At 35.6% G+C, this 21533-nt stretch overlaps 1 protein-coding gene across 2 annotated transcripts; it reads left to right on the top strand.

Annotated features, from left to right (window-relative positions):
- Positions 1-2717: 2717 nt before the first annotated feature.
- LOC140141539 (uncharacterized) lies at positions 2718-20977 on the top strand. 2 transcript variants are annotated; one of them, XM_072163446.1, is made up of 3 exons: positions 2718-2931; positions 14140-14238; positions 14944-20977. In XM_072163446.1, the coding sequence occupies exons 2-3, from the start codon at positions 14148-14150 to the stop codon at positions 19155-19157; spliced, it is 4305 nt and encodes a 1434-aa protein (XP_072019547.1). In that variant the 5' UTR covers positions 2718-2931; positions 14140-14147; the 3' UTR covers positions 19158-20977. The 2 variants fall into 2 exon arrangements, with proteins under 2 accessions (XP_072019547.1, XP_072019546.1); XM_072163445.1 differs by having other exon boundaries at positions 2718-2938.
- Positions 20978-21533: the final 556 nt, after the last annotated feature.

The following is a 21533-nucleotide window of genomic DNA, read 5'->3' as shown; positions in this document are numbered from 1 at the left end:
ATCAATTAAGAATTTTGACCTTTCATAATATTATATAGATATTAAAGATATACATATTTTCCCAATGTTGGTATTTGAAAAAAAAAACTATTATATTACACATTTCAAAAAAGCAAAACTATTTGATATCAGAAGGTTCATGTGCTCTCAATTCCGACAAAGAAATCTGTGAAAACATCGCTATCCGAGCCCTTAAACTAGTTAACCTGTGAAAATTAAAAAATTAAAATATATGGAGGTTTTATTTTTGCATCAAAATATTGGTTACAAATCACATTATTCACTGTTTCTCAAAAGGTGAAAAGTAGGAAAACACCCTCCCAAAATGGAACAAACCATTCGTTTTTTTTTTACCTTTTCTCTTATATTCGTAGTCTTATTAAGAGTAATTTAACTTAACACATGCAGATTATATTTTTGATTAAGAAGGGTTTTGAAGTTCATCATGAAAATACCAATTTTCTACCTTTGTTGATGTTATTGGACCATTATAAGCTAACTTTCTTGAGAAACACCTCTGTATTATATTGAATACCCCACACATCAAAATACCCTTGAGTAATATTAGACAATATAAAGGAGAAACAAAAACTTCAAATAACCATTTAAATTCAATATATTCTAGTGGGTAAAAAACAAATTTTTCCCTTTTTTTTTCAAAAAGTAAAAAATAGAAAAACACCCCTCCTAAAAATGGAACAAACCAATTAGATTTTTTATGTTTTCGTTCATATCTGTTAATGGCAATTCATCAACTTAATACTTACCGAGTATATTTTGTTATTGTGAATGGTTTTCTATATCTTTGATCATCGTGAAAATAATCATTTTCTAGCTTTTTAGATGTTATTGACCCATTATAGCAAACTTGAGATGTTCTAGGGTGATACCTCTGTATTATAATGGAATAGCCCGGGCTTCAAAATACCTTTGATTGTCATCTTAGACATTATAAAGGAAAAACAATTTCTTTTTATTAAAAATACACAATCAAGACTTCAAAAAACCAATTAAACTCAATATCTTTAGAACATCTGCATACTAGAATATGGAAAAAGTAGTCCACTTCCGGGGCTTCTATCTCGTAAATTAAAATACTCTCCATGATTTTTATTTCTTTATTTAATTAGTCTTGTATGAAACTAGTTTACATGTGAAAATATAAAAAATTAAAAGGTATGAAGGTTTTATTTTTTTTCCGTCAAAAGTGGGTAAAAACGCATTTTTCACTTTTTCTCAAAAAGTGAAAAATAGGAAAACACCCCTCCTAAAAAATGGAACAACCCAATTAGATTTTGTACTTTTTCTTTCATATCCGTTAAGATTAATATGTCAACTTAAAACCTGCAGAGTATATTTTTGATTGTGAATGGTTTTCTATATATTTGATCATCTTGAAAATACCCATTTTCTAGCTTTTTTGTTGTTGGAAAGAGGGAGGCAGGGGGTCATTTTAGGGGGGTCTTGTATCTCGTAACAGAGGGGTCATGAGATTTTTTCAATGTCACCAGTGTGCATAACTTGGGACACTTGCTCAACCATCAAAGCATGAAAGAAATCTGCCTACCCTCGTTTTCCCCGGTCTGTCTGCTTCTACCAGACATTCCGTGTTAAAGTGTTTACCTTCTCTAAGCTACTTTTTGTTAAAATGAAAACAGGTGTCCCATATTACCTGCTGTCCCATATTACCTGCAGCTACCCTATCTGCCTTTGTTTAGGATATACAGGGGATGAACATAACTGGTACCCCGGGGGGGGGGGGGTACTCAAGTTTGGTTTTGGTAGGGACGTGCCGCTGAGATTTTGGAAGTGGACCCATAAAAATACCAAATTTTCAAGAAATTTGGACCCATTGGTATAGGCCTATACCGGGGTACCAAAAGTCACAATTTTCGGCCTAATTTAACCAAAATTGTCTTAGTTTTTACATATTTCCAACAATTTTGGGAAAATTTTGGCTAGATTAAGGACAAATTGGGCTGTTTTCCGAAAAAATTGAGAAAATTTTGAAAAAAAAGGACCCATTCATATAGGCCTACCAAAATAGGCTTTGAAAAAGGGTCATTGATATACCGAAAGCCGAAAATGCTACCCATGTTTGCGGCACGTCCCCGTATGGTCATTTGTACCCCCCCCCCCGGGCTGGTACCTTAATTTTTGACTCACTGTAGGCCTATATATAATACCGGTATATATTCATGTTGTCGAGGCGGGGCAAGAAACTTTTGGCGAGCCGAAATGGGAGGGGAGGGGAGGGGCGCATTCATAAAACGCTCTAAAGAGGCCTCAAATTTGTTTGATCCCAATTTGCAACTTATACAGGTTATAATCGTCTAGATAGGCTACATGTTGTGAGCACAGCAAGCATAGGCCTGTAGGCCTTTATAAACGATTTCGAACTGTTTTCCTGAGCACCTTTTATAAAGTGTTTTATTTAAAAAGCGTCCCATGAATGTGTGCCAAAAATCGCTTGCCCCCTCGGTTTGTCAAAGATTGTTTGCCCAACCCCTTTCGGCTCGCCAAAATTTTCTTTCCCCCACCCCTGTCCCATATCATGGCTTAAAGTTTATTGCATAGCCCCTTATGCATGGTCGACCTGTTGACTACCGGGGCGAACTTGCGTTGGACTGAATTGTAATGGACCGTGTTGTAGTGGTATTGATGTCAGCCTCAAGTAAAAAAAGCTGGCGTATTTATGCCAACCTCTCACATGAAAAGGCTGATGCTCTACTTGCCGAGGCCATTAGTTTTATGTGTACCACCGTGTCGTTTGCAATAAAGTAGGCCTATAAATGCAAATTATACATGTAGGCCTATCTAGTCTATGATCACAGCATTCGTATCTGCCATGCATTTAATGTGACGACGCTCATGCACTGCGGACTTTCGGCGCGCATTCATCAAGCCAAGCAAGGACAACTTGTCAACGAGGTACTAGGTAGGCATGGATGTACATAGGTTGTAGCAGTAAGCATGTAAGGGACCCGTTCACAAACACTTGTTGGGGTGCTGATGCAAAAAATTCATCGCGAAAATTTTTCGGGGACCCTCTTTACAGACCTCAACATTTTCAGGGCCCCCTTTTTGACATGAAATTTATTTTATGGGTCAACCCATAATTATAGAAAAGCATATCCTAAACTCAATTTTCCCAGGAAAATATGTGGTCATTTTTTTCAGCCCCCCCCCCCGAGGGTCAAACATTTTCAGGGCCCCCCTTTTTGCATCAGGCCCCTTCCTAACAAGTGTTTGTGAATGGTCCCTATACACATTTCGAACATTTGAGGACTTGTTCGAGTTCTCAAGTTGTAGGAAGTGTCTTGGGTTCATTATAATATAAATAATGTCGCAAAATATTAATTGTCTTACGCCAAAGAAGTAAGACCATATATTGTGTTTGTAGTCACTATTAAACAGGAATAAATATAATAAAGTTGGTATCATTGTGTGAGTGTGACGTCTTCACAGGCCAAGAGTGACTCGTTGTAGCCTAATGAAAGTCGATTCCTAGTTTCCCGTTACCCTCCGCTCAAAAACACTTGCCGGACAAATATTTCATTATTTTGAATAAAATGTTAATTTCTAACAAACTGGGAATTTCCATATTGGTCGTGTGTCTTATGGTGGGACCCCTAAATACCTGGTGACGTTACATTTTTCTCTCCTCTTTCTGAAATAAACTTGTTGTCACAGGGCTATTCTTGGTCCAATTGCATCAAGTTTGGGCTCATTATCGGGCCCATTATACAGCCTGAATATTCTAATTTTCAAATATGTTTCTCAATTTGGAATGCCAATTTGTTTAATTAGTGAAAAATACCAAAATGTTAATGAAGATAAACCTGGTGGATAAGCGGTGGAGGATAAGTGGTGGAGGAGTATGTGCATTCTCTATGGGAGACATGGCATCTTTTTGAATTTTGAATTATATCATTCATTGCCAAATAGTGTGCTATACTTGCAAATCATACCTCAAATGAAAGCTTGATCATTCATTATTCTTATTCAGCTATTAATTTGATCTAATTGTGTTTACAAGTATTCACTGAGAGCTGCAAGTCACAAGAACCTCAATTTTTCCTATTCACTTATGTCAAGATTTTCAGTCACAACATGCGTTTTGGCTTTCAATTGTTGTATCTTGAGAATTATACACCCTAAGATAGGAAATGTATACATTTTTGGAAAGCTTTTTACCCCAGGAATCCAATGCAGTTAAAATAAATGTAGGATGCACTCTAAAGAAAATATTTTCAAAAATGTAGTCAACATTTTGTGCGTGAAGTTATGTATATTTTCACACCCTGTATCACCACTTTGGTCATTCATAACATAGCAAAAGTATAAATTTTATTCAAGCTCATTATATAGTGTTGCCTGCCACAAAATTAGATTACATTTGATGTATTCCATATCAGTAGTAAATGCAATAAATTACGAATTTACTAGTAAAATTGTTTTTTTTCATGTTATCACCCTATATATTTTCTTACACACCCTGTATACCAACTTCATTTTTGCATAGTTGGATTCCTTGGAACATAAGCTTTCCAAAAATGTATAGTTTTGTTGGTGTGAGATGTATAGTTTTAAACATGTAACAATTTTAGTGAAAAGGAGGACAAATTATCAAAATCAGTGCTTGTAACGCAAATGTACCCCACCTTTTCTGACCAGCTTTTACAGTGAGCCCTGTGATATTTGATGCTGCCTTCACCATAATAAGTGCTGGGTGATAATTTGCAAGCCTTTCTCTGGGACTTGTTAATAGTGTTAAATGCTCACGGAATTGCTGCCCGGGGCAGCGTTACCCGTATAGCTACCGGTCCGCGATCGTGTACTTGGCATGCGGGGGGTCTAAGGTTCGAATCCTGCGGGTGCCAAGTGACTTCTTTGTTCATCTTCTCTCCTTTATCTTCTTTAACTTCCGATATCAAATTTAAGAAGGGTTGGGTGTTAGGCCAAAAAAAAAAAAAAAAAATGGTTTGTCTCAAAGCTCACGAGTGGTTTGAAAACAAATGCGAATGCGATTTAAAAAAAAATAATTTATATCCGACCTTTTTCATGGTATTTGGAGAAAAAAAATCTGATTTTCGATGAATTTTTCCGGAAAAAGCGAGCTTTGAGACAAACCTTTTTTTGGGGGGCCTTAGGGTTCATACAATTTTGTTTGTATTTAATGTCTTGGATGCACCATCGGATAGATGAGTGCCACTGATGTAAAAACAATTTCCATATAAAAACTTGAAACTTAAAAACTACAACACTTTCATGGTACATGTACATTGTACGTGAAATGATTTAAAACAAATAAATACAATGTAAACACATCCAATTTTCCTGACTTCATATTTCGAATGAGTGCTCCCTTCAATCTTCAGAACAGGGAAATGCCGCTAGCCTAGTGTTACCCCCAGCACTTCCCTGTTCAGACTTTCTGTTTGTCTGTCTGATAGACAATTAAACCCATATATTCACATTCATGCTGCACCCTTAATATACCAGGGCAAGTATAATATCATGAATATGACCCTGTGAAGTGGTAATTGTGTTTACTTTATTGATTATTGACCCAGCACCTGAAATTTATTTATTTATTGGAACATACTACACTATATCAGTGGCACACGCCTAACCAGCGGTGCGTACAAAAACAATATACAATAGAAACAAATTTAAAGACAATTGAATATATACATGCAAAATTATAAGATATATAAAACAAAAGCAAAAGAAATTGCCTGTCTCAACCCAAGTTTACTTGAAATGGGTTGTAAGCAGGAAATAAACAAAATATAAAAATATTCAATTATACAGTAGCTAGCAACGCAGAATTCATCACATACAAATAAATACATTAAATATCAGTAGCGTTCAAACACATTACGCCTTACTTATATTAGGGATGACCAATGAACCATCAACTTGATTAGAACACTCCCATAGACATGCAGGGAGCTAACTGTGCACTGCTTGCACATACATTTCTAAATTGATCTCATTCTTTTATTTTTCAATATTTTTCTGTAAAATTTGGGGAAGTTACTGCCAATTATATTTTGTAACTATCTTGCAAATTACAGCAACATAACTTATTTTGTTTTTCTGTAAGTGCGAGTCAAAATTGGTCCATCGCCACAGTGCGCTTAATTGCCAGTGGCTGAGTTTAGCACTGCTCAAGAATGGCACAAAATATTCAAATCAGTAAGATCAGGTGAAAAACGTGGCCTACTGAGCTGTAATTTGGCAGAGTTGCCAGTAATACCTCTATCATACCCTCTGTAAAAGGTTAAAAAATTGAACAAGTAGATCTCGAGTTACAAATTAAATCACCAGCTTCCCTTTGGAATTTTTGTATTCCTTTCAAATCATGTTAAGAAGACACCTTTCTGAACATAAATGTGAAGTTTCGTGCTCATTCGATGTATTGTTCACCTGATCTTAACCCTAAACGTTTTCTTATATTTAGGCCTATAACATCTACAACTTGCTGCTGGCTATACCTTGTTTAGGACTTTCAAAAGAAGTACCTGAATGTGCAACCATAACTGTTTCAAAATAGCCCGCGATAGTCATGCAGGTAACTCCGAGGTCAAGCATTGAATTGGTTTGAACAAAGATACTCATAATGTATTGAGTGCTACTTTGGTTTGAATGAGGAATACTACAGGAATACACATGAGCATGATGAGGATAATCTCTATTGTTGTGAATGAGTCAATGACCTTCAAAACTTAAGATTTTGTTTACATACACCTACTAATTGGTCATATTAAACCCAATAACATTGAAATTCTTGGTTGTGAAAAAAAGTTCACCTACTTAGTGCAATTTTGATTTTGTGCCATATCGGCTATCTTGGATGATTTTTGGCAAATGTCCTCTAAATGCATGATTTCAATGCTTTGGTTTGAAAAAATAAGTTATGCCAGTGACTAGTTAAGTGCCATTTCATAAGAAACCCTTTGATACTTTCACAATATGCTTGTTTCATGTTTGCAAATATGTTAAAATAAAGAAATATATAAAGGTAAATATATGCTTATGCCAATTTTGCTCCCAACTGCTATTTTTGGACCTTGTCATTTTATTTCGCTCCAATGACCGGTCAGAATGGGAAACTTTGATAATTCATAATTCGAAAAGTTTTTGACCGATTTTGACCATTTAACCACCAAAATACTTCTGTTGATTAGTTCTACTCAGAAAACAATCTTTTGTAGCAATAGGGTCAACATGAAATTTTGATGGTTATCCCTACTTATATTATCAAACAATTTGACACTTCCAAGGGTCATATTATACTTATATTATGAGCTGAGACGAATATAAATTTAGGTATATTTGTCTCAGATTATGAGTGTGAACCATGAGATGTTGTATGAACTTATAGAATATGGCAAGAGGCAGCTATTCTTGAAATTCTCACTATTGCAGAGAATACTTGTATTGACAATATATTACCAACCTGTTTGACCATCCATAAGGCCATGCGTCCTGAACTCGCCGACTTTGCGTCACACCTCAAATTTTCTGTTACGATGCACCAAGTTTGGTATAACGGGTCATATCTGGAAATCTATACACCCTATGATAGTAAAAGTATACATTTTTAGAAAGCTATTGGCCCAAGGAATCTAAATATGGAGTCAGAACTAGGGTAGGGTGCATGTGGAAAGAAATAATTTTAGAAATGCAAGCCTTTTTTTAAATTTTAGATGAACCTTCCCTGAGGCATGGATTTTCATCAATGTGTAACCCTTCATCAATTCTTAATGCAGTTTTGAAATGTTCAGACCATTAGCTTTCTAATGATATAAAGCTTTATGATAGTAAACCAATGTGTATTTCAGAAAATGGCCGCTGGATTTTTATACCATTTCAACCCATCAGTCTGGTATATTTTCAAAAATATTTTCTTGGGGTAACAGACTAACACCCCACACTGATTTGAAGGCCATTTTTGGATTCCCTGAGCCAAGAGCTTTCCAGAAATGTATACTTTTGCTATCATAGGGTGTATACTTTTCAAAATACAGCGTGGTAATCTCAAGAGGTATATTATGCTTGAAAATTTGGGTTTACTGTGTAGAGAATAGGGACAAATTTGAATGTCATGTGACTTACTTGTGGCTACCAGTCATCTCATTTTAATTAGAGAAAGTTAAGCTATTTAAATGTGTACATGGACAACTAAGCTATCTTTTGATACCAAATTTATACTTTATTGGAACAAATTTGAAGTATCTAATGACCAATTTTATAATCGGGTACACTTAAAATGCAAACTACCATAGGGTTTGTACATGACTGCACCGCTGCCACATGCACCGCTGCCACCACCACCCCTGACTTGGTCAATTGAATTGAGTGCCATTCTGTCAATATTCAAGATATCTGATTGAAACTCTCCATAATTATAAATTGATACCTTAGCTATCATTTGACACCAAATTTACTGTCATATCTTGTTTTCTTCCAAAGATACACTTATAAAACCAAATGATCACAGTGAAAAGTGTGACACCACCACCCTTTTTGGGTGTTGAGTTCAATACGCATGGCCATATATTCATACGGTTGCTCACCTGTGTTTTCATTATCATATTTTGTGGTGAAAAATAATAACAAATTTGTAATTTGCAATCATTTATAGAGCAAAGATTTCCTTGTTCCTACGGCTAAGTGTGCATGTGAATGGACATAATAATACCAGTGTTTGTTAATTTACCGTAAATTAAAACGGGGGAATTACGTAAATTACCGGTAAAAATCATAAGTAAAATAAGTAAATTATAAATGATAAAAGAGCTATAAAATGACCATAATAAAATGAATGTTAAATCTGTTCATCTGGACTTACTATTTTTGATAGCGACAGTATCGCGTCTCATCCAAGACGCATCATCAGGCTGACTGACCAGGTTGTTGACTATTGACCTGTGACGTACTTGATGGTATGACGTCACAGGAGTCGCCGGGGTAGCTTCCGGATTGCTGCGTCGTAGGTCCTTGACAGGTTGTGGCGAAGTCCCCCTCCTCTGTTGAGCGAAGGTCCTCCCGCCGGACATGTATTGCCTCCTTAAGGTTGGTCTGAACCCAGGAATTATGGAAACTTTCGGGCCTCATAACTTCTAAATTGTTGGTCTAAAGTATATAAAAGTATACATATTTAGAATGGCAAAGACTTCATAAGTTCATCTGAGAGGTCAAATTTGGGCCAAAATGGCACTTTTGGCCCAAAATCCCCAAAATAATGGTTTTTGGCCCACTTCTTTTTTGTGCACCGTAACAAAAAAATTCTTGGGCCAAAATTTTTTTGAAACTAATTTTTAAAAACTAGATCAAAATATCTGGGACCCGTTTTTTCATTTTTTTGAATTTCGACTAACTTTGAGAAATTTGCCCCAAAAAATGGTCAAAAAATGCTGATTTTTCAAAAAAATCATAAAAAAGCCCGATTTTGGCACAAATTTCAAATATTTTTGGTGAAATTGGTCAAAATTAAAAAAAGTGAAAAAACGGGTCCTAGATATTTTGATCTAGTTTTTAAAAATTAGTTTCAAAAAACTTTTGCTCAAGAATTTTTTTGTTACGGTGCACAAAAAGAAGTGGGCCAAAACTCGTTATTTTTGGATTTTAGGCCAAAGTGCCATTTTGGCCCAAATTTGACCTCACAGATGAACTTATCAAGTCTTTGCCATTCTAAATATGTATACTTTTATATACTTTAGACCAACAATTTAGAAGTTATGAGGCCCAAAGTTTCCATAATTCCAGGGTTCAGACCAACCTTAACTCCTCTTTGTTCTCTGTCGAGTTCTTTTGAGGACAAGGATGTGCTAGTGCTGATGATGCGTCTTGGATGAGACGCGATACTGTCGCTATCAAAAATAGTAAGTCCAGATGAACAGATTTAATATTCATTTTATTATGTTTATCTACCTGGATGACTGAGAATATTCACACATTTATAAAATGACCAAAAAAATGTAATTCTCTTCATATTTAAGGAGTATTTCGTGATCCTAAATTGTAGCATCCTCTTTTTATGACACTTTTCAGTAGATATCCACGAAAAAAGCTTGTTCCCAAAATTTCAGTTGATTCCGGTTTTGCGTTTGTGAGTTATACACGATTATGTGTATTACACTGCTCCATAGATAATGTGTTGTAAATTTGTTCTGGTAAATACCAAAACGAAATTCAAATTTCACGATATCCTTGCTAAACGAACTAATCTGCAAATGAAATATTTTGTACATAAATAAACATTATGTAGCCAGAGGTTTCCAGTGATATAGAAATCTCAACTTTTTTTGAGAAAATGGGGGGGTGATGCTGTAGATCACGAAATGTCCTTTTAAGAGCTACATAGATAACTTGTACACAATCCTGTTTTGTAGAATGGGTCACTATCCAGATGAAAATCACTAATCAGCTTCATAAACAAAGCTGAAGCTGAAGAAGTGAATCTATAGTCATAGCATTTATGTACATTTTTAGAAAGTGTTTTCATTCTCTCATAAACAGACACACAGAGCCCGTAGACCACTCAACCTGCAACACGGAAGTTTGAGCACGCGATCTAGGTTCTACAGGGTGTAACAATAAAATTTGTACAATTTTTGAAAATAGGATGAAAAAAGTATACCGCTTATTTTTTGGTTTGATATTTATATTTCTATCAAGATAATTTCTTTAGCCACCAGATAAACTTTGTTCTAATAAAATCGATGGTATAAAAGTGAAGATATGGCCAATTATGCAACCTAGTCTTAAAACCGCCTGGGCCACTAGTGTTACAAAAGTGACTAAGTGATAGAGTTGAACCATGGACCAGTTGGACGATGCTCTTATGATAGGTAGTTTTAAACAATAGTCGAAATGGTTACATAATAGAATATCTGCTTGAGTTTTTGAAAGTCACAACTAAGCACTGACATAACAACCTCATCTACTAGAAATCGTGGCTGCATGCAGCCCGGGGCTGCAGCTCAACAACTTCAACCCCAATTCACATTGGAAGAGCGTATTTTTATGGTTGTGACATTCGGTAGCACATGGGGTCAAGCAGAAACCATACGATTGTTTATAGCTCATTTTCCAACTCCAACAAGGCATACAATTACATATAACTATGAGAAGTATCTAGAATTTGTTAAATGCTGGCAATAGTGATCGCCCCCAACAGCTAGAAGCCCAGCTGAACTTAATTTCAAAATTTTATTGTTTTGTAGTTATGGATGCAAAAACTGATATCTAAGGGATATGAGAAATTACTTTATTTATCAGATAATATGAAAGAAATTTCATGACCGATTTTATATTATTATGTTAATTATATGCAGAAACACAACTTTAGTTCTTTCGTGTCCGTTCTTTGATGTTTAATGCACGATTAGCATATCTACGCGGTTCAAACTTGATATGCGCAATCATGGCAAAAGTGGCCCAACACGTTTTCTGGTCGATTTAATTAATCGCACGTAACTTTTAAACCCAAGCTACAATCAACGAAAAATGTCTTGGAACGCTTGCGTGTAAATAACGGGAAACTGTCACCCCCTCTCCCCCGTTCAATGTTGAGAAATGGCCCATTTCACGGTTAGGCGCCACTTATAGTGAAAAAAACTCGAAATTTTCAAAATGGATTAAATTTAATTTAATAGGGGTTTTCTTTTCCAAATAAGAACAGATTTTCATAAAAATATCATTTCCCAGCTTAAATCTCGCTACTTCTTGAAGAAAATTATGATTTATTATCTCATGTTATGTAATTTTTTAACAAATTTGATCAATATTGAGTGGTGTATATTTATACTTTGACTGTCCAATACATATATCATAGATATTTGAAATAAACGAGTATGTCATAGGCTCCCTTCTGACCAAATTTGGTTGTGTAATGACAAATTTATGGCCACTTTAATGTAATTTTTGTGGTAAAAAAGGGAAATTGACATGAAAAGGTTTACTCAACAATTTTAATAATCAATGAATGACTCTGATATTGCACAGCTTTGAAGGTCATAATATGGGTAATGTTCACAAATAATATCAGCCAGTTTGAAAACACAGGTCAAATTCAAGATTCTGATGTTTGTGCAATTTTGGATGTGACTGATGTCAATGTGAACGGAAACCACACACTGTAAAGCAGAGTATGTTTCAGAAAATAATGATTCAAAGAGTTTTCACACACTCAGTGAATTAAATGGGATATATTGAAACATATCAACCTGTGTTAGTGTTCATTTTAAAACATTGTTTACAATTTATAGAAGTGGATGTGACATTTTCAATTGTGAACGGAATGTTTCATTATGATAAACAGTTTGCTTGTCAAAAATATAAGCTTTGGGCACTTCTAACACATATATTTTGTGAGATTCTATTGAATTGAGCAATGCTAAAACGTTTTTCCTGACCCTTTATTTTTTTGACAAGCAAAATGTTTATAATTTACTGAAATGTTCCGTTCACAATTGAAAATGTCACATCCGCTTCTGTAAATTGTATACAAAACTGTCCTCTAAAGACAAAGACAAAGCTTTGAAATAATCATATATGACATGTACAAAATAATAAACCTATTTTAGAAAGTCAAATATGATGTTGTTTAAGTATTCTGGCCTAAAAACTACTAATTTTGAGGATGTGACATGTGAACGGAAATTGAAGCTTTTTGAATCTCCTGTCACAATTAAAGAAGGCATACTGAATTAAAGATTTGTTGTGCCTTTTGATCCCCACAAACCTGTAATGAAATAACTTCAAACTGGCATCCTAGTCCCATTCCTGTCTTAGTTCTTTGAAGAAACTATTTTGGATGTGACAGGTACCATGGATGTGACACATGTGAACGGAAACTTTGAAATGACATCTGCAAGCTAAGTTGATGAAGGAGTTTTCATTAAATGGTGTCATTAGATAGCTCATAGCAGGAGATTTTTAAAAATCAAGGAGAAAAAATTCTGCCACATTTTGTTAATAAATTATACTATTTGGAAAATTAATCGGATGTGACAAAATTGTGAACGGAATTTGTTGGCAAAAATTCAAAATATCGCTGTATCTACATATTAAGAGCAACAAGTGTAATTTGTTCAACAAATAGTAACAAGACTCTGAACTTTACTAAAACACACTAGTTTGCCATTCATGTAAAGTATTAGTCGATCTATTCCACATTGAATAAGGTACATAGATGTGAACGGAAAATGTCACATCCGAATTCAGAAATGTAAATGGTTCTCGTGCTAGTTTAACTGACAGCTAATACTTTGTTCATGTATGGCTGTATAGTGCAACTTGTTCACTACATAAAAACAACAAAAGCAGCTGGTAGGCTCAACATAGTTAAAAGTGGCAGCATTGGAAAATAAATGTCTGTTTCCAGGTTGCTAGTGAAATGTGGTTTTTGACCACTTCTGACCCCTGTGCGCCCTGAAAGATAAAACTAGAAAGGCCGATTAAGCTAATGGAGGTAGGCCATACAGAGACAATGAAAAATCACCAACAGTAAATTCTGTAACCCCATTATTTTTTACACACCAGGCCAGATATGTTGAAAATCAAAAAGTGGCGCCTAACCGTGAAATGGGCCAAATGCCAATGTCTTCAGCGGCTTCTCAATGTGTTCCAACATTGATTGATGGGGAGAGGGGAAGGGTAGATCATTGTTGTAGATGTCATGTTTGTTCCCAAACACTATTTAAGTCATTTCCATGATCACAAGAAATTCTGCACATAATTTCGACAGAGTGTGCCAAGCGTTCCAAGGACTTTTTTCGTAGTAAAGAAACCTACTAAACGTCTTCTTCTAGCCAAGATATTACTGATTGTATTGCATATAACATTTGTGCCATAACTCTTTTAGTTTTTTCCTGAGAAGTATAAATTTTATTGTTACACCCTGTATAATTGATTGTCTCATAACTCGAAAACGGAATGCCGTATGAGCTTCATATTTCACACACTTTGGGAGTTGATTATATGGCATTGAATTATAATACATTTGTAAATAAATTGGTTTATATAGGGAGCATTCACTGAAAACCTCCCTTATGCTAAATTACACACATTTTGTGATTATGAGTCTAAACTGCATATTACAAACTTTACGCTTTTTTACAGAATATTAAATGGCATCCGATTCCGATCCTCGCCAGATGGATTCCAGTTGTGATGAGAATGTCTCCAAAAATAGTGACACAGCAGAGAAACCATCAACATGTAAGTGGAGCAGTCGTACTAATGGTAAAGAGGAGATCAACATTACTTTGAAATCTGATAAAAAAAGGATGGCTTAAAACTCCGAAACCCATTTGTTCTAAAATTGTAAAAGCTCTATGTCAAGTTTGTTACAATAATGACTACTTCTTCGATTGTAGGCATTGCGTTTTGTGATAAAGCCTTGACAGGGAGTGTTGAATTGAAGGAAAATGAACGTATTTTAGGTGGGCTGGGATTTTCTTTGGAAGGGGTGAGTCGCAAATATACTGGGGGAATGCGCTCCGCAAACTTTCTTCGCTCTTAGCTTTTTGCGGGCTCCGCACCTTAGTTCTGGCAATGAATAACTTGTCTTGAGTCTGTGAAGGGGGGAGGGGGTCATAAATATTTTCGGCCCAACGATAAGGGGGGGGGTCATAAAATTGACTCCGGTCACCGACAAATTTGGGACCCCCTCTTCCGAAGAAAATGCCAACCCCCTTGCATTAAAGAGAAGCCTTTCAAATGTACATTTTGTAACAAAGGTTTCACATGGTCATTTGAATTGAAGATACATTAACGTATTCATAATGAGAAGCCTTTGAAATATGCGTTTTGCAACACCAATTTACGAGGGTTATATGATTGGTAAGAACATGTACTACTTATGTATGCATATAGTTATGTTGACATTGCATTTAGATGTGCACTTTGTTTTTGTTTTTACAGGTCCTGGTGAATTGAAGAAACATAAACGTATTCACACCAAAGAGAAAACGTTTAAATGTAAATTCTGCAACACAAACTTCAGAAAGTTGGATCATTTGGAAAAACATACAGTAATTCATAGTAAGAAAAAGCCTGTGACATGTAAGTTTTGTGGGAATGACTTCACCACTTCAAGCAGCAGGGATAAGGATGATGAGAGTCACTCTGAAATAGAGGTGTTTACATGTTTTTGCAAATCTTGTGGCTATGGCTTCACATGGTCAGGCAGCATACGTGAGGAACAAGCTAAAGATAAGCCTTTGAAATATAAGTGTTTAAGTACATTAGCGACAGATTCTTTCAAATTAAATGGTATACAAAATAATGTGAGCACTGTTAAAACAACGGGTTCTGAATGCAAATCGTCAAATGAAGCCTCCACACGGCCAGATGGCCCAGGTGATGGGATTTCTCCTAAAGTGTCAAAGCCTAATGAATTTGAAACTTTGGAATTGAAGAAACATGAACGTGTTCACACCAAAGAGAATCCTTTTAAATGTAAATACTGCAACACAGACTTCAAAAAGTTAGATCATTTGGAAAAACATGCAGTAATTCATAGTAAGAAAAAGCCTGTAAAATGTAAGTCTTGTGGCAATGACTACAGCACTTCAAGCAGCTGGGATACGCGTGATGCGAGTCATTCTAAAATAGAGGTGTTCACATGTTTTTGCAACTCTTGTAGCTATGGCTTCACATGGTCAGGCAGCATACGTGAGGAACAAACTAAAGATAAGGCTTTGAAATATAAGTGTTTAAGTACATTACCGACAGATTCTTTCAAATTAAATGGTATACAAATCAATGTGAGCACAATTAAAACAAAGGCTTCTCAATGCAAATCGTCAAATGACGCATCCACAAGGCCAGATATCCCAGTTAATGGGATTGCTCGTAAAGTGAAGCCTAATGAAATGGAAACTTTAAGTAAAGCCTCCGCGGAGTCTGGCTACTCAAACGTACATGAAATGAGTCTCACTGTAGAAAAGGCTTTTGAATGTAGGTCTTTAGATAGAGACTACTCAGACTCAGAGTATGACGGTATTTATGTAAAAGAGGAGCCGTTAGAATTCAGGTCTGAAAGTGAAGCCTCCATCGAGCATGAAGATACAAGTTTTGAATTGAGGTCTTCAAACGGAGTCCCCACTGAGCCCGAGGGTACTGATATTAAAGAGGAGCCTTATGAATACAAATCTGAAAATGAGGCATCAGCAGTATCAGAAAACTCAAATATAAATGTAAGTATTTATACAGAAGAGAAGCCTTTTGAAGTGAGATCTTCAAATGGAGGCACTACAGAGCATGATGATATTGACCTGAAAGAGGAGCCTTTTGAGTGCGGGGAATCTTCAAGTGAAGCCTTTTCCGAGTCAGACTACTCAAAGGTAATTGAAAGAAGAGATACTGAAGAGACTGCTTTTGGATGTAGGATATCTAATGAAGCTTCTGTCGAGAATAACTGTATTGATTTTAAAGAGGAGACTTTCGAATGTAAGTCTGAATGCGAGACTTCTGCAGCACCAGATAACTCAAATGCAAATGTAAGTGTTCATACTGCAGAGAAGCCTTTTGAAGTTAGGTCATCAAATGGAGGCACCGCACAGCATGATGACATTGACTTTAAAGAGGAGCCTTTTGAATGGGAATCTTCTGCGGTGGTAGATAACTGGAATGGAAATGAAAGAAGTCAATTCGTTGAAGCTGCTATTGACTGTAGGTCATCTGGTGAAACCTCTGCCGAGCATGACGGTATTGCTCTTAAAGAAGAGCCTTTGGGGTCCAAGTCTGAAAGTAAAGCTTCCTCAGTATCAGTTAACTCAAATGTAAATGGGAGTGCTCATATCATAGTTAGGATTTCAGAAATTAGAGCTTCGAATGATGGATCCACAGGGCATCCTGATAGTGAGCTTAAAAATGATCCCTCTGACGAAATAGGTCATACTGAGGAGAAACCTGTTGAGTCTTTATTGTGCAACGAAAGTTTAACAAGATCAGATCATTTGAAGGAGCATGAGTATGTTCATACTGACGAACTTTCTTTGAAATATAGTACATCTGGTGAAGCCTCTGTTGAGCATGACGGTATTGATGTTAAAGAGGATCCTATAGAAGCCCCCGCAGTGTCAGATAAAACAAATATGCATGTACTCGGAGATACTGAAACTAACATGACTAAAGAGAAGCCTGTTGACCATTTATTATGCGACAAAAGCTTCAAAAGATCAGATCACTTGAAGAAACATGACTATGCTCTTATGAACACGACATCACTTGAATGTAAACATTGTTACAAATGTTTCACTAAGTCAAATGACTTGAAAAAACACGAACTCAAGTGTAATGTTAAAAAGACATCCTTGATATGTCTGTTTTGCAACAAAAGCTTCACAGCATTTGTTGACATGGAAAGACATGAATGTATCGCTCCTATAGAGAAGCCTATTGAATGCCCAAATTCTAACAAATGCTTCACAAAGTCAAATCATTTAAAAATTCGTATTCATATTAAAGAGAACCCTTTGAAATGTACATTTTGTAACAAAGGCTTCACAACTTCAAGTAAGTTGACAGAACATGAACGTATTCATACTAAAGAGAAACCTTACAAGTGTACATTTTGTAACAAAGGGTTTACAGCGAAAAGTCACTTTGAAAGACATGAACGTATTCATACTGGAGAGAAGCCTTTCGAATGTACATTTTGTAGCAAAGGGTTTACATTGGCAGGTGACTTGAAAAGACATGAACGTATTCATAGTAAACATGGTAAAGAGAAACCTTTCAAATGTACATTTTGTAACAAGGGTTTCTCACGGTCTAGTAACTTGAAGGCCCACGAATTACGTATTCATACTAAGGAGAAGCCTTTCAAATGTAACTTTTGTAACCAAGTTTTCACATGGTCAGGTGACGTGAAACGTCATGAACGTATTCATAGGGGAAAGAAAGTATTTAAATGTACATTTTGTAACAAAGTCTTTTCATTATCAAGTAGCTTGAAAAGACATGAACGTAGTCATACTGGCGAGAAGCCTTACCTATGTACATGTTGTGGCAAAGGGTTTTCACAGTTAGGTGGCTTGAAAGAACATGAACGTATTCATACTAAAGAGAAGCCTTTCAAATGTCAATTTTGTAACAAAGGCTTTAGATCGACAAGTAAATTGAAGACACATGAAGGTATCCATGCTAAAGAGAAACCGTTCCAATGTAGATTTTGTAGCAAAGGGTTTACAGTGGCAAATCGATTGAAAAGACATGAACGTATTCATACTGGTGAGAAGCCTTACATATGTACATTTTGTGGCAAAGGCTTTTCACAATCAAGTAGCTTAAAGGGTCATGAACGTATCCATACTGAAGAGAAGCCTTTCAAATGCAAAATTTGTTACAAAGGCTTTACACTGTCAGGTGACTTGAAAAGACATGAACGTATTCATAGTAAAGAGAAGCCGTATAAATGCACATTTTGTAACAAGGATTTCAGACAATCGAGGCACTTGAAGAACCATGAACGTATTCATACTACATCTACGTGTAAAGAGAAGCCTTTCAAATGTATATTTTGTAACAAGGGTTTCACAGAGTCCATTGTCTTGAAAATACATGAACGTATTCATACTGGAGAGAAGCCTTTCAATTGTAACTTTTGTAACAAGAGTTTCACTAGGTCAGGTGACGTGAAACGTCATGAACGTATTCATAATGGGGAGAAGCCTTTTAAATGTACATTTTGTAACAAGGGCTCTACACAATCAAGTACCATGAAAGCACATGAACGTATTCATAGTAGAGAGACGCCCTTTAAATGCAACATTTGTAACGAATATTTCACAATATCGAGTAGCTTGAAAAGACATGAAAAACGTATCCACACTAATCTTCAGAAGCGTTTTGAATGTGAATCTACCAAAGAAGCCAGCGCAGTGTCAGATAACATGAGACATGAACGTATTCATACTGGAGAGAAGCCTTTCGAATGTACATTTTGTAGCAAAGGGTTTAACTGGTCAAGTGAATTGAAGAGACATGAACGTGTTCATAGTAAAGAGAAGCCTTTCAAATGTACATTTTGTAACAAGGATTTCACACGGTCAAGTAACTTGAAACGTCATGAACGTCAAAAACATAAATGTTCATCATGTGACAAAACTTTATTACATCAAGTAAATTGAAATCACATGAATGTATTCCTACTAAGAAACCTTTTAAACGTTAATATTGTAACAAATGCTTCACACAGTCAAGTCACTTGAAGACACATGAACGTATTCACACTGGAGAGAAGCTTTAAAAAGCCCACCTGTAACAAGGGTTTCACAGCACATGAAACACCAAAAAAAGGGACAATGAGAAGAAGCTTTTTAAATGTTAATTTTGTAACAAAGGCTTCAAACATGTACATGATTTGAAAGTTCATAAAGATTTTCATATCAAAAAGACACATTTGATGTCCGCTTTGTAACAAAGGCTTCACAGCATTTACTGACATTGAAATACATGAATGTATTACTACTAAAGAGAAGCCTTTTGAATGTACACATTCTAATAACTGATGAAGAATGAATACGTGTTTTAATGCTTCAAGGAACAAAACAGTACAACAACATTGTTAAAATATCAAAATATTAGGGAGTGTTCATAAATACTTCGGTGGGGGTGGTTGGAAAAGTTGGAACCTCGGACGTCAAAATTTTTTGGACCCCCCTAAAAAGGGTGGATTTTTTTAACCCCCTTTTGTGGTCTGAATTTTAATTTAGACCACATTTCATTTTTTTTGACCCCCTTCATGGCCTAAAAAAGAAACCAAAAATTTACATCATAATTAACAGTGGCATAGATTTATTTTTGACATTGGAGAAAATTTCTTGAAGTCCAGTGAGTCCAGCAGCACTTTTTGCCGACAAAATAAGTTTATGGTACAAATGTGCACGAAGCGCGCACAAAATTGCGATATTGAAGCTGAACTAAAAACATAGTACAAAACTGGAATTAATTTTGCGCGAAGCACAAAAAACATTGGCACTTTTTATTTTAAAATGACCAAATATGGGGTTAATTTTGGTTAGAAACACATATACAGGCGTCAAAATGATTGAGGGGGGGGTGATTGTATATATTTTCCACCCCCCACCAAAGTATTTATGAACACTCCCTTATTGTAAAATTTGTTTTGCAAACATGCAAAATATTTTTGCAAACATTTTGCAAACTATTTTTACAAACATTTTTGCCAAATATTTTTTCTAACATATTAGAAAGTTTTGCAGTAAAATTTCAAAACTATTTTACAATGTAACCAAATGTTATATTAACACATTTTATACCCTTTATATCAACCAACGTTAAAACGTTTTCTGGCAACCTTTTGCGAATGTATTTGCGAAAATGTTTTTGATACAATGTATAAAAGATATAAACAGTTGCAGGGCTCAACAGTTATTGATGCTATGTATTAGGAATTGGGGTTCGGTTCTTTTGCGTTTCGTCTGCAAATTTCAAGGGTCAAACATTATTTTGCAATGAAACCTTCATAATTTCCCCAACTATAGACTCGATAACATAGCCAAAAGTAAAACTTTCAAAAATTGGCAATAAAATTTCAGTAGGGGCAAATCTTCAGCAGATGCAAAACAATATGGAGAAAAACGTCAAACACTAAAAGTACAAACTTCTCCAAAATATGAAATATGAAACGTTAAAAGAATAACCTTATTGGTGCAAAGTAGAGGCAATGGCCCAACCAAAATTAATACTCTGACAGGGTTGCACCTACACGTACTACGGTAGTTAATGTACTGTTATGTTACACGGAGAGACATGATACAAAAATTTCAGTCAAAATTTGAGGAATACACAAGAATAAGAATACGCCAAGACTTGCCCTTACTGAAACTTCGATACCATTTGTGAAAAGATTGGATTTTTTCCGTTGAGGAAATGTATCGTTTTTGCTTGTGTTTGCTATATTGTCAGTGTTTCAATAGATGCACGATCCGTGAAATTTCTTGAAAAACTGGTCTTCTATTATTATGTCCTTGTATTGACATTACTGTTGGTCCACTCTCTTTTAATTAAACAATTGAATAAAACTTTGTGATCAAAAACACCAAAATGGTTTTATTTAGTATTACAAGTTAAGTACAAATTACAATTCATTAGGCCAAACAGTTTCTTATTCAAAGATTTTCATTTATTGTTCTTTAAACCCTCCCAACTTTGGCCCAATGTTGTAATGCCAACTGTTGAAACAGGAATGGCATTCCAATATTGCCCTAATGTTGTAATGCCAAATATCGAAACTGGAATGACATTCCAACATTGGCCCAATGTTGCCAAGCCAACTATCGAAACCGGAATGGCATTCCAACATTGGCCCAATGTTACAATGCCAACTATCGAAACAAATGGCATTACATTGGCCCAATGTTGCCGCATGCCAACTATATTGACTCATGAATGGCATATCAACAATGGCCCAATGTTGTAATGCCAACTGGCATTTCAACATTGGGCCAAATAATGGAATTCCAAAGGCTGCTGAAAAGATG

This window comes from Amphiura filiformis, chromosome 19 (genome assembly GCF_039555335.1).
Source record: "Amphiura filiformis chromosome 19, Afil_fr2py, whole genome shotgun sequence".
Classification (NCBI taxonomy): domain Eukaryota; kingdom Metazoa; phylum Echinodermata; class Ophiuroidea; order Amphilepidida; family Amphiuridae; genus Amphiura; species Amphiura filiformis.
This window is presented reverse-complemented; position numbering and strand designations above follow the sequence as displayed.